Raw genomic sequence first — 13411 nt, forward strand, 5'->3', positions numbered from 1 at the left:
ATCCCAAAGGTAGAATATCACGATAATTGCTCCAAGACAAATCTCTTTCAGGCATTTGTGTTGACCAAGGGCTGTGAGTACTACCAATACACTTAGTTGGGGCTCCTCAAGGTGTAGGATTCCCAAGCAGGGGAATGATTCAACATAGCCACATCCTATACTCAATGGCATCATGGAGGCAAGGCACATGTGGCAAAAATAGAAGGGGCAGAAGAGTGCTGGGGTTTGACTCCTGCAAACTTACAGTCATTCTGGGAATGCTGCTGATCAAAATGAGCCTCTTTATTTCTTGGACTCGTCCAATCTATCCCAGAAACCTATACATTCATTCTTTGATTCACTGTGTCCTCCAAAGGCTTTCTCCTCTAAGTCATGTCTGTATGTTTGGACTTGAGCTTCCTCAAGCTGGTTTTCATCTATCTCAATATGTTCTCAATAATAGATGTGTCAGAGGGCAGTTGTAGTTCCTAGACTGAAGGAAAAGATAAAGTAGCATTGATATTAATAACTGCAGTCCATATACTGCATTGTAATCATTCCCACACATCTGCACAGATGTTGGGTAGGAGAGGTGGTTGGCATGGAGTGCTGTTACACATTGCATCTGGGAACCCTTAACAGAAGGAAAAGCCATCTGCTACCATCTGGGAACACTTAGTGAGAAATCAGTGGAACCGCACTAAGGCATTTCTCTTTCTGAGCCAGGTCATGCAGCTGTGTCAGGGATTTCACATGCTCCACGATGTCAGAGGCCACCAAAGCTTTGAGTCATCTGTAATTCACGAGGCATTTGGCCACGGTCACTGGCTGAGATATTTTGATCATTACGCTTAGCATAGATGAGGTGCTGTGGTGTAGGAGAAGTTGTCTCACCAGCAATGGGCACTTGCCACCCAGAAAGCCAACCATATCCTGGACTACGTTAAAAGCAGCATGGCCAGCAGGACGAGCGAGACTATTCCACCCTTCTACTCTGCCCTTGTGAGACCCCACCTGCAGTGCTGCATCCAGCTCTGAGGGTCCCCAGCACAGGAAGGACATGAACCTGTTAGAGCGAGTGCAGAGGAGGGACACCAAGATCATGTAAGGGATGATGATTATGGGACCTCTTCTATGAGGAAAGGGTGAGAGAGCTGAGATTGTTCAGCCTGGAGAGGAGAGGGCTCTGAGGGAGAGCTTAATGCAGCCTTTCAGTACTTCAGGGGGCCTATAAGAAAGGCAGGAACAAACTTTTTAGTAAGGCCTGTTGTGATATGACAAGGGGTAATGGTTTTAAACAGAGGAAGGGTCAATTTGGATTAGATAAAAGAAAGAAGGTTGTTACAATGAGGGTGGTGAAACACTGGAACAGGTTGCCCCGAGAGGTGGGAGATGCATAATCCCTGGAAACATTCAAGGCCAGGTTGGACAGGGGTGTGCACTACCTGATCTAGTTGAAGACGTCCCTGCTCATTGCAGGGGGGTTGGACTACAAGACCTTTAAAAGTCCCTCCCAACCCAAAATATTCTATGATCTCAGTGAGTCAGTTGCTAGCCAAGTGAGTACAGTCTAGAGGAGATTTCTTTAGCAGACATCAGAGTAAAGTGTGTGTTGTTGGTGTGTGTCCCCCGCAAGAGCTGTTGGCAGCTTCCTCTCAGGAAGAAGTAGTGATTCATTCTTCCAGGAGTAGACTTATTCAGTCCCTGCAGTTTTTTTACTGGTGAAGTTGGAATAGTCTAGATTCTAGATGAGTAATTTTTTTTACACTAGTTGCTTGGAAGTCCTTATGTGCAAAGTACTTTAGAGGTACAAAGAAAGAGGCATCTCTGTGATAATTTGGAGACATGAGCTGAACAAGAGAGAAATCAAGTTATTTTCTCAGTGTCAGTAGGAGATTCTGGAAAATATGTGAGTTGAATTAATATCTCCCAAGCACTGCAGTAGCATAATTAGTTTCATATTAATTTATAGTCATTGGCAGATTGTAAAAAACAAGCGTAGTGTGACTTCTGTCAAGAATTTACTGAGTGATCTCATGTTCAAATTCATATATTAAATTATACACTGAATTTATATACAAATAACTTCTTACAAAGTCAGACTTACTTTATAAAGTCCTCTAAAATCTGTTTTTAAGCAGTAAAATCACCCCTTTGATCCTCTAATGCTTTGTGATATTGTAATTTAGAAATCTTTCCTATCATCAAAATACCTCTTATCTTTTGACACTTCCAATAGTTTATGTAGTAAATATCTGTAAAGCAGTACATTGAAAATACTCACTATAATGTAATAATTGTCTGTTAATTTTTTAATTCAGCTATTTATTTATCCACACATACAGCTTTGGCTACCCAGTAAAGTAGTTTGAGTATTATTAATAGATAAATGTGGTGTGAGTGCTAAAATACTGAAGCAAATGACTTCAAGTACAGGTCTCCCCTTCACCAAGTACATCATACTTGCTGGAGTATGACCCTCCACCCTAATTAAACTCAAAGATCAGCCTGTTACAAAATCTTTGGTTTTACCTCTTCTTCCCTCCCTGACTAAATAAGCAATCATTGATAAATGCATAGAAATGTATATAGCATTCTAAAACTGGTACTCTGATGGAATACACAATAAGAAAATTTATTTCATAATTGTTCTAGCCTGTAAAGTTGCATCCACGAAAGAATAAACTCCAAAATGAAGATTATTTGTAGTTGTTGCAGATTGTGTTAAGATGGGCAAATATGTACACATACAGACTAGGATTTTTTCTTTTTGTTTTTCTTGTCTTTGTTTTCATCTTTAAATCTGTGTTTGACACTGTGAAGAAAATAGAGGCTCAAATATGCTAATTTCACTGGAAAGTGAGTGCTTTGGCTCAGTGCATGACTGCATTGTCTAAGGATATTAAAAGCCATTTTGCTTTGTACAGAAGTAATTATATGTGGGGTTTTCATTGGACTGAATTGCAGCTTCAGAATATGGTGCAGTACTGATAGGATCCATCTGACAGGCAATTGAAACACATATCTCATCAGCTTTTCAGAACAGCTATCAAGAAGCTCCCAACATGCAAACATTCTTGGAAAGGATGCTTTCACTGCTTGCTGTGAAATAGAGCAGCCACTCAGCCTTCCCTGTGCCGTGTGACACACAGGGTGCATCATGTGCTGTTCCCATGTGACCTGGCACATCAAGCATGTCACCTCCATGAGAAGCACACGAGACAGAAAAAGTAATCTGGTTTTTTGCCATCAGGTTTATTGTTACCCATCTGCACCAAGTCTTTTTCTGCATAAAATTGAATAAAGAGATCCCAGATTAAACTCATACTGAGCAGTTATTAACCCCGTGCAGATTCCTCTAAGTTGAATTAAAATGTAATGTTAAACAATGAAAGAACCACATGTTCTTGTCTGAGGATGTTTTAAAAAGAAAATTTTTCCACACAGAGCTGACATGACAGAAACTGAAAATAAAGCCATGCATTTACTTGTCACTACCTTTCAGATATGCTGATCCCTGAAGAAATGGTTAAGAACCAAGCGAGAATAAGCAGACTTCTTGGCTGTGTATCTTATGTCTGCTTAAAACACGTTTTAGAGGCAACTATTCAGAGTAGTATTTAGGACCTCAGGATGTGAGGAGGCATGGAAGAGAGTGCCTGTGACTTCTGACAACAGTAGAAGCCATGGCTTGCAAGGAGAGGCCCAAAGTGTCAGCTAGCAGCTGGATACTGCTGCAGCATTGCAGGATATCAGTTTTGTTGCTAAAATCCTGCCCTCAGTTTTGATACAAATGTATGTCCTGATATTAATGCAATTTCATGTAAATGAATGTTTATCACAGTTACTACCAAAAGGTATTGAAATACCAATTATGATGACTGCAGTCTTTCTTACGTAGAAAATGTTTTTGGTCTGCACCTAATGTGGGTAGGATGGAGTCCAAGGTGAACTGCACCTGCACGGACTTAGAGACAAGAGTGCAACCAGCAAATAGGAAGGCCCATGGCAGATTTCACCTTTGAAAATCTGGGACATGAGGATTTCCAGCTAGACTTTGGATGGAGTCCTAGGCAGGAGAGTCACAAATACAATCTACCAATGTTAAGAACTTTGTTGAGAAGAGGAACCAAACCAGGTTCCAAACACGTGTTTGAACATTCACAGGTATGTACATTTTCAGGCTTTTCTGGAGGAAAAAGTAGTGTACCCTTGCTTTAGGAAATTTGACAAAATACATATGTACAGTAATGATTTCAGAGTATTGTAAATACTTATTAACTTCACACAATCCAATTCTCTCCATATTACTTGATATTTATATTGTGGTGATTAAAAGAAGACATTCCTCATCTGGCCATTCTCTTTGCCTCTAACACCAAAGACTATTGAAAACTAAATGTTTCATTACATACATCAATATTTCCCAGTAATGTTAGAACAATTAAATTAATATTTCCCTTCAAACTGTCTTTGGTTTTTAACTGACTGTTTGTTCCATGTAAAAAGACAGGGAAACTGCTTATCTGTATTATGGCAGCACCTTTGTGGCTCTGTTCAGGGACTGGGGAAAGTTGCTGCAGCAACAGCTCAAGTTATGTAATGCTTCAATGAAGGATGAGTAAGCTGGTTTGCAGGGGGCTGCAATCCCAAGCTTTCTTTTTTCAGTTTCTGTCTCTGCTTGTGAAGTGAGATACATTTTACAATAGGTTTTTAAATCCTCTGTGGAGAGCAATTTAGATTTAATGTGCTAAATAGTAATAACAACAATATGGAAGGAGAATAATTCTAGGTATTTCTTAATACCACATTTTACTTGGCATGTTTGAATTGGCATTAAAAACTTGATTTTATTTATTTTACAGAATCAAAAATATTGCTGATGCATTGCAAAGGGTAGCAAGACTTATCTGTGTTCACGTAACCTAAACAGCATGAATTACCACACCAAGCAGTAAATCATTAACAACCATCTTGGATTAACAAACTTTTTGTTAAATCTTCAGAGTTTACTTGTTCTGGCCTCTGGCTTCTCTTTGCAGTACCTCCAAAGCCTGGTTCTGACAACAGAAATTTTGGATTTGTGCATTTAGGACTGAGCAGAGTGGAAGGAAAGCATCCATAAAGGAACTCAACATTTTGTCCAGGTATAAGTGATGGGGAGGTGAAGTGTGACTTAGGAGACTTGGCTTTTAATCCTGCCTGTCCTGGCTATCAAACCTGGATACTTTTTCAGGAGAGAATCTATAGAGAAATTTATGCCCTATGAAACACTGATCTGCTTTTCCAAGCATTCAGCTATCCCAGGATATGAATGATCCTTTTTATGTATTGACAGTTTCCTATCAAAGTCACATTTATTTCTGCATTGAGAATCTGGCTCCTTTTCTGACTGAATCTTAAACAATTAACTTGTCTTTCTCTGCACAGAAAGAGTCTGACCCTCAGGCAGAATATCAGTTTTTGATTTTTAAATGCCATTTTTATTTCCTATATTTCCTAGAAGAGTGAGGGCTGTAGACACCCTATCTTGCTGTAAATTATCGTTTCTTGACAGCTGGTATGGCTTTTTTCTTTACATCTGCTCATATTTTGCACTCTGGGGTTAGTGAAAAATCACTGCATTTGCTTTGCCAGGTGTTCTTTGTAGCCAAACTCTCTTTGGGGTGTGACAGTGTGTACTTATTGTGAAAATTATTTTGTACTCCTTTGCTGATTCTGCTGTTTTCCCTTCTTTAATTTTTTTTTTTCCAGAAATAGCCTTCAGAACACAAATGTCTTAATGTGTTGTTATCAATTTCAGTAGTGATGGTCACACACATTAAGAGAAAACACTGGAAAGTAATTTTGCACTGAGCATCAGCCAACACATACGGTGCATTTACACTGCTATTTGTGAAGCCAGTATCCCAATTGCCTTTACTGACTTTGTCTTGCTTCACATTTTGGAGTGGCATTCGGGCATACAAGGTGGATCATTTTCAGATGAAACTAAACCAGATATTTTTCAGAAACACATTCAGCATTCTCCAACCACTGACATGCATTCTGCTGACAGGACCAGACTGCAACCGGTCCAAAATAAAACACTGTAAAATGTTTGTGGTGTGGACATTGGGAGACAACTGGTTGTTACTCTTGACTCTGCCCCCACTGGTCAGCACTCCTTGCTAACACTGATGGACCACAGAGTGGCAGCCATGGTGTTTGCAACATTTAAGTTTCTCAGGACTGTTCTTAGAGAAATGCAGTCCAGTGATTATTTCTGGAGCTGGACGCCTAGATTCTCATTTGTGTTGATTACTGTGTCAACTATGATGTCTTTCATCTTGTCCATCCACACCCTGCTATTCACTTCCCTTTCCATGTGCTGCCATCATTGTACCCTCTCTCTTCTGTCCTTCAGCTTTGGTTGAGTGGATTGACTCTAATGACTGGGGGCATTTGGTGATTATGGTGGAAATAAAGAATCAAAAGTGGTAACAACATCCCAGCTGAAAGATTTACATTGGGTATTCAGTCTCACAGATGAAGTGGTCAAAGCCCTTCTGAGAATGGACCTCTGTACAAGATCAATTGAGCATTACAAGATTCAATCTGGTGTTATTGAGGGTTCAGCTGATCAGATTATCAGGCCACTAGACAGTCACCTCTTACTTTAAAGAGAAATCAGCTTCTCCAGATGGTGAAAGGCTGACTCCAAAATACATCCACCACCTCTTCTACCACTACTGGATGTTGAGTTTGCAGACAACTATTGTAGTGATTCATTACAACTATATAATAACCACCATTCTCCGTGTCTAATCTTCCAATTTCCTAAAAAGTGCAGGAAGTTACTGTGATTCTGCTTTTCCTGGGGTTTTGGGGGTTTTGTTTGTTTGGTTGGTTTTTGTCACTATGCAGTGACTTAGCTGGTTGAAAAGGAGCATTTGAAGTCATGTTCTCTTGGTAGGTACATCAAGGTGTCATCCTGCTGCTGGGCAAAACTACACAATTTTCCCTTAAATTAAACAAACAAACATAAAGTCTCAAGTGATACCTAAATACTGTAGCTTCAACTAATTATTTGTGAATGGAATCGATCTGTTAAATAGAATTGAGTGAAAATAGGCACCATGCCAGCAGACCTACCTTCCTGCAAATATATTGCTGCTTGCCTGGTCAAAGACTAAAGTAAAAGTTCAGATTCCCAGAGGGAATCACAGTATTTCTACAATTATATGCCAGGGATTTCTCCATTACAGATATTCTAGTCCTGACTCAGAAAAAAATCAGGTGAAAACCTTCCTGGACCAGACAGATTGGTGCATGGAGCAAAATGAGGCATGTGAGCTTCCTGAAACCCAATGGATTTTTGTCAGTCTGGGGGTTTGGCTGGTATGAGGAAGATGGGAGGCCACTTGGACGCCACATTCTGCTGTCAGCCCAAACAGGGAAACAGCCCCTTCTGATGCAGGCAATGCTTTGTTCTTGCTTCACTGCACAAATACATTGTTGTAAGTCACAAACACATGATTTACATGTGCGCACACAGGGCACACATAGGTATGCAAACACAGTTCTATATATAGAGCAATGTGTTGTAAAAGACACATTATCTGTGTGTGGATGTGGACAAAAAACTCAACATAAGCCGGCTGTGTGCTTGCAGCCCAGAAAGCCAAGCAAATCCTGGGCTACATCAAAAGCAGTGTGGCCCCAGAAGGTCAAGGGAGGTGAATTTCCCCCTCTGCTCTGCTCTCGTGAGATCACACCTGGAGAACTTCATGCAGTTCTGGTGTCCCCAACATAAGGAGTTAGAACTGTTGGAACAAGTCCAGAGGAGTGCCACAAGGTTAAGAGGACTGGAGCACCTCCCCTACAGAGACAGGTTGAGAGAGTTGGGGCTGTTCATCCTGGAGACGAGAAGGTTGTGTGGAGACCTCATAGCAACCTTCCAGTATCTGAAGAGGTCTACATGGAAGCTGGAGAGGGTCTTCAACAGGAACTGTAGTGATAGGACTAGGAGTACTGGGTTCAAACTGAAACAAGGGCAATTTAGGTTAGATATTAGAAAGAAATTCTTTACTGTGAGGGTGGTGAGGAGCTGGAACAGGTTGTTCAGGGAGGTTATGGATGCCCCAACCCTGGAGATGTTCAAAGCCAGGTTGGATAAGACCTTGGTAAACGTGGTCTAGTGGGAGGTGTCCCTGCCCACGGCAGTGCAGTTTGTGACTAGATTACCTTTAAGGCCCTTTCCAGCCCCTTCACACGGGCTCTCCGGTTCGATGTATCCGCGCTCACCGCGGGCGCGGCACACACCGCGGCACAGCCCGCACACGCGGCCCGGCCGGGCCCTGTCCCTTTAAGGGCCACCCCCGCGCCTTACCACGTGCTGGGGGCGGGGCGGGGGCGCCGCGCAGCCAATGGGGGCCGCCCGAGGGGCGCGGCGCTCCCGGGCTCCGTCCCCGTCTGCCGGCGGCGTGGGGAGCGCTGCCCTGCCCGGTGCGCCCTGCCCGGTGCGCGGCCGGTGTCAGTGCCGCCGGCCGGGAGCGCTCGGCCTCTCGGTCAGGTGACGGGCGGCCGCCGGGACCGGCGCGGCTGAGCGGGCCGGCGCTCCTTTCGCCTCGCCTCGCCTCGCCTCCGCGGAATGCTGGGCGGCTCCGCAGCGGCTCCGGGGATGCTGCCGCGGCCGCCGCCGCTCGCCGCCCGCTGAGCCGCTGCAAGGGGCGCGGCGGGGCCGCCGCCGGGCGGGGCGGCGGCATGGCCCCCACCTTGCTCCAGAAGCTCTTCAACAAAAGGGGCGGCGGCGCGGCGGCCCCCCACGGCCGGGCTCCGGGGGAGGGGCCCGCCTTCAGGTGAGTGCGGCGGCGGGGCTGGCGGCGGTGGGCCCCGGGGGCTGCCCCCGCGGGGCGGCAGAGAGGCCGGCGTGGGGCGCAGGTGTGCCGCAGCCCCCGCAGGGTCCCCCGCCGCGGAGTTTCCGGGGGAGCGGCCGGGGGGAAGGGGGTGCGGCGGGAGCACGGCCGCGCCGGGGTGGCTCTTCTCCCGCCTTTCCCTCTCGTTGGAGCTCTCAGCCATTTTCTGCGCGAGTTGGCCGTGGCACGCCCGGGAGCCTGGGGCGCTCGCCCCTCGGCAGCGGTGGAAGAGAGCCGCCGGGCCCCCTGTCTGGCGTTTGTGGGCAGTTGCTGTGATAACTCGTGCCCGGGTCTCATCAGCACGGGAAAATTAAGAAACGGCTTAATTGTTGTGACCTAAATACACGTGCGCAGTCTGGTGACCCGCTAAGCATTAGGCACCTTTCACTGCTCCCCGCTTTTGATAGCGCACATGCTGAAAGGTGAGGTTCAGTAGCTGTCGTTGCTTCAGGGTTCATGTGTATAACCTTTATGTAATATTGAATTTCTGTGTAATACTGAATTGTTAGTGTTTTCTGAACCTTCGGGGACAGTGTTTTGCTCGGGCTGGTGCTTTGGAGCTTTGTTCGTGTGACATCTGTGCTGCTCACAAGACCGAGCGGCCCGGTGAGCACAGTGACAATCACATGCATGCCCGGTAACCTCTGTGCCTGTTTTTCTGTGCGGCATGAGTTGACTGGTCTTGTGATCAGATAGTACACAGGGTTGAATTGGAATCTGGGCTTTCACTGCTGAAACTACTAAGGATGGTGAGGGAGAGCAGTGGACAGTATTTTGACCCACAAAATGCCATAGTGCCAAGTATGAAAGATCACAGTCGTGGAGCCATTATGATTTCAAAGATGGTCTGTACGGGACCATTTGTGTGGCTAAAGTTGCATGATCGTGGAGACAAATGGTGTAAGATGAAAATGTCAATATATTTGGGTTACAAGGTGATTCCTTTGAAAGTGACTTGTCTCAGTATTGGAGCTGCGTTCATATTAGAGAACAAATCTGGTGAATGTTGTGTTGCTGTTGAGTCTATATGTTGTAACTGCAGGTTACTTCTGTGTAACTGCTACTTACTTCTTGTAGCACTTACCTTATGGGTTAAATATCTCCTCTAATATGGAAGAAACCAGTTTTCTGTTATTTTTTTTCCCTAAGATATTCAATACTTGGTTTTCAGTTTGAGTAACATTTAAATGATGTGACACTTCAAATAAAAACTGTTATAATAAAAATAGTACTGTAAGTACCCTTCACTCTTTTTATCCCCTATTTTCCCTCATTCCCTTTGTACCTGACTTCTTTTGACAAACCTATGGTTATTAAATTGTTTGAAATATTTTACATGTGAATGGGGTTTTTTTTTTTTGTTTGTTAATATTAAATTCTTCCTTACAACTTTTAAATATGCTGTAATGCTTTTTCTTTCTTCCTGGTGATCTGTTCATGATCTGCAGGAGCATACTTACAGGGTCTTAGAAGCTCTGCTGCAATGCTTTTAATAGACTTTCTGTTGAACAGTAATCTCTGTTTGAGTGGAGAGATGTGATTTGACCTAAGTAAAGCAGGAGACTTAATCCTTTGGTAGCTTCTGTATTAAGCATATACTGCCAGTCAATGTTAGATGTAAAGTGGCAGAATCATTTTCTAATGACAAGACTGTCTTTCTAAGGATTTTTAGTTAGTTTTATTCTTTCCAGGTTTTGTTAAGTGAGGTCTGTCCACATTCAATATGTCTTGCAGTGTTTAGCTTTGTTAGGGAGCCCTGTAAGACCAGTAACAATCTCTATCCTTGGACTTTCAATTGTTATGAAAGCCTTGAAAGCTTAAGTGTATTCACACACCCTCCTTACCCTGAACAACAGAGGAATTACCAGAAATCTCTTTAGTAGATAATGCCTCCTCAAATTAATGTAATTTGACAACTTTTTTCAACTACATTGTTGGGACGCTTTGTGTTTTCTGGTCTTCCCAGGAACACCAGGAAAAGTTCTGTTGAAGAGGTCCATCAACCAGGCTTGAGGTTTACCTGTAACAAGTACTATATGTGCTGGTTCTGTTGCACTCTCTCATTTGATGGGAGATAAATCTTGGCCAGAGGTCCCTGCTGTTTTGTCTCTTTGGCTCTGAAGGAAACATCGAGCTTCAAGGTCCATGCTGCTTACCAGGATGAGCTGGCACAGCCTCAAAGAGGAAGAGACATGGTGCCTACAGATGAATGTGGAGCCACAGGAAATTATTTCCTGGGTGCATGAACATAAGCATATTAATTTGGCTCAGGAGTGCTCTTTTAAAGAAAACCTCTAAATTGTCTCCACTAACTGCACTTTGGCTCACAAAGCCAAGTGGCTTCGGTACGTAAACTGGATTCCTGTTTCATTCATTCCTGGAATGAATGAAATTAGAAAGTGTATTCCAACCACTAATGGGTATTCAGGCCCTGGGGCCGTACTACAGCTGATCAAAAATAAAAAACTCCAGAACACGGACAGTGTGGGTGTCAGATCCTTAGCACCAATTAATGCACTCTGTGGAGCTAGTCTGGTTGGGCTGCACTGCATGTTCACATGAGCACAACCCTTACGTGCTGGGTGAGGAGAATGTAAACATGACGTGTAGATGCTAATACAGAACTATTAGGATAGTAGGACTTTCCACTGGCCCAGGCCTCCCTTCAAGATAATGGAAGTATGAAGTGGTAGAAGGGTAGTAGTTAGAATTAAAGAGTAGCTTAGCTCTTTTTTTACAAAAAGAGAAATTATAAACCAGCTGGAGAAAAGGTGTGTATTAGTGAGATATTACATTTTGTTCTAAGCAGTTTTGTACACAGACTTGAGCTTCTCTTTTTTTACTGCTGCTTCTTGCCTCCCTTAACTGAATATATACATATGTGTGTGTATGTGTAATACATATGTAAAGATGTATGTGTGCATATGCACGTACCCCTTTCAACAGAGACACTTAAGTGGCTGTAATTCAATATATTTCTCCTTAGACTCTGAGGCTCTGGGGAAACCCTAATTACTTTGTGTGCAAGCAATGTGTATTTATGTGGATAAATTCCCCTGAAACTGCTTATTTCCTTATCAAATGTTACTTCCCTTACAAGATTGGTTTAGTGTAGTTTGTACAATTTTTTGGAGTGCTACCAGGGTCATCTGCCCAGCAGAATCATAAAACAGCTCATGCTGGAACAGACCTTAGAGATCGTCTAGTTCCAACCCCTGCTGCCTTGGACAGGGATATCTTCCACTAGACCAGGTTGATCAGACCCCCATCCAGCCTGCCCTTCAACATTTCCAGGGATGGGGCATCCACCACTTTTCTGGGCAAACTCTTCCAGTGTCTCACCACCCTCACAATAAAGAATTTTTCCTAATATCTAGTCTAAACCTATTTTCCTTGTTTGAAGTCGTTCCTCCTTGTCCTGTCACTACATGCTTTTTAAAATATTCTCTCTGCATATTTCTTACAGGCTCCTTTCAGGTACTGGAAGGCAGCAACTAGGTCATCCCAAAGTCTTGTCTTTTTCAGACTGAACAGCCTCAATTGTCTTAGCCTTTCCTCATAGGAGAGATGCTCCATCCCGCTAATCATGTGTCCCTCCTCTGGACTTGCTCCATCAGGTTCATGTCCTTCCTGTGCTGGGGACCCTCAGAGCTGGATGCAGCACTGCAGGTGCGGTCTCACAAGTGTAGAGAAGAAGGGCAAAATAGTCTCCCTTGCCCTGCTGGCCACGCTGCTTTTAATGTAGTCCAGGATACATTTGGCTTTCTGGGCTGAAAGTGCACATTGCTGGGTCGTGTCCAGCCTCTCACCCAGCAGCACCCCCGAGTCCTTCTGGGCAGGGCTGCTCTGAATCTGTTCATCCCCCAGCCTGGGTTGATACCAGGGTTTGCCCTGACCCAGGTGCAGCACCTGGCACTTTTTCTTGTTAAACCTCATGAGATTCCCATGGGCCCACTTCTTGAACTTGTCCAGGTCCCTTGGACTGGCATCCCATCCTTCAGGTGTGCAGACAAGCACAGCTTGGCGTTGTCTGCAAATTTGCTGAGGGCGTACTCAATTCCATTGTTGGTATTCCCCAAGGGACACCACTTGTCACTGATGTCCATCAGGACTCTTAGCCATTGACCACTGCCCTCTGGATGTGGTGGTCCAACCAATTCCTTACCCACTGAATACTCCATTAAGTTTTAGGGATTACATAGGATGTAAGCACACAGTATCTCAAGACTAGAATGTCTCAAGTGCTAAGCATATATTTGAGTAAGGTATTGGGGGTGTTCTTAAGGAAATTGATATGGGTTCCAGATAGTTTGATTTTACTTAAACTGATAGCAGTTTTTCTGTAATTGTGTTTACCTGATTCTAGAAGAAATTTCCCATCAGTGCTTTTCTATACTTTTCAGCATTAAATCTGAGGTTATCCTTAAGCTGCAGGTTCAGACTTCACCTTAATTTTGGTCTTTGATTTGGTTTTGGGGTTTTTTTTAATGAAAATAAATGTCTTGGAGTTTTTGGAAGACTGCTTTCACTGCTGA

General features: G+C 43.8%; 1 protein-coding gene across 2 annotated transcripts in view; it reads left to right on the forward strand.

Moving 5' to 3' along the window:
* The first annotated feature begins 8448 nt into the window (after nucleotides 1-8448).
* The window catches only part of FNIP2 (folliculin interacting protein 2), a 50839-nt gene continuing 45876 nt past the window's right edge, over nucleotides 8449-13411 (forward strand). The window contains exon 1 of one of the 2 annotated variants that reach the window (XM_042049503.1): nucleotides 8449-8819. In XM_042049503.1, coding sequence (XP_041905437.1) covers nucleotides 8725-8819 — 95 coding nt within the window. In that variant the 5' untranslated portion in view covers nucleotides 8449-8724. The remainder of the gene's footprint in view (nucleotides 8820-13411) is intronic. The other variant, XM_042049505.1, reaches the window with a different exon arrangement.

Source organism: Corvus kubaryi, unplaced genomic scaffold (assembly GCF_017639235.1).
Source record: "Corvus kubaryi isolate FWS band 111438036 unplaced genomic scaffold, C.kubaryi_AGA036_p1.0 71, whole genome shotgun sequence".
In the NCBI taxonomy this organism is placed as follows: Eukaryota; Metazoa; Chordata; class Aves; order Passeriformes; family Corvidae; genus Corvus; species Corvus kubaryi.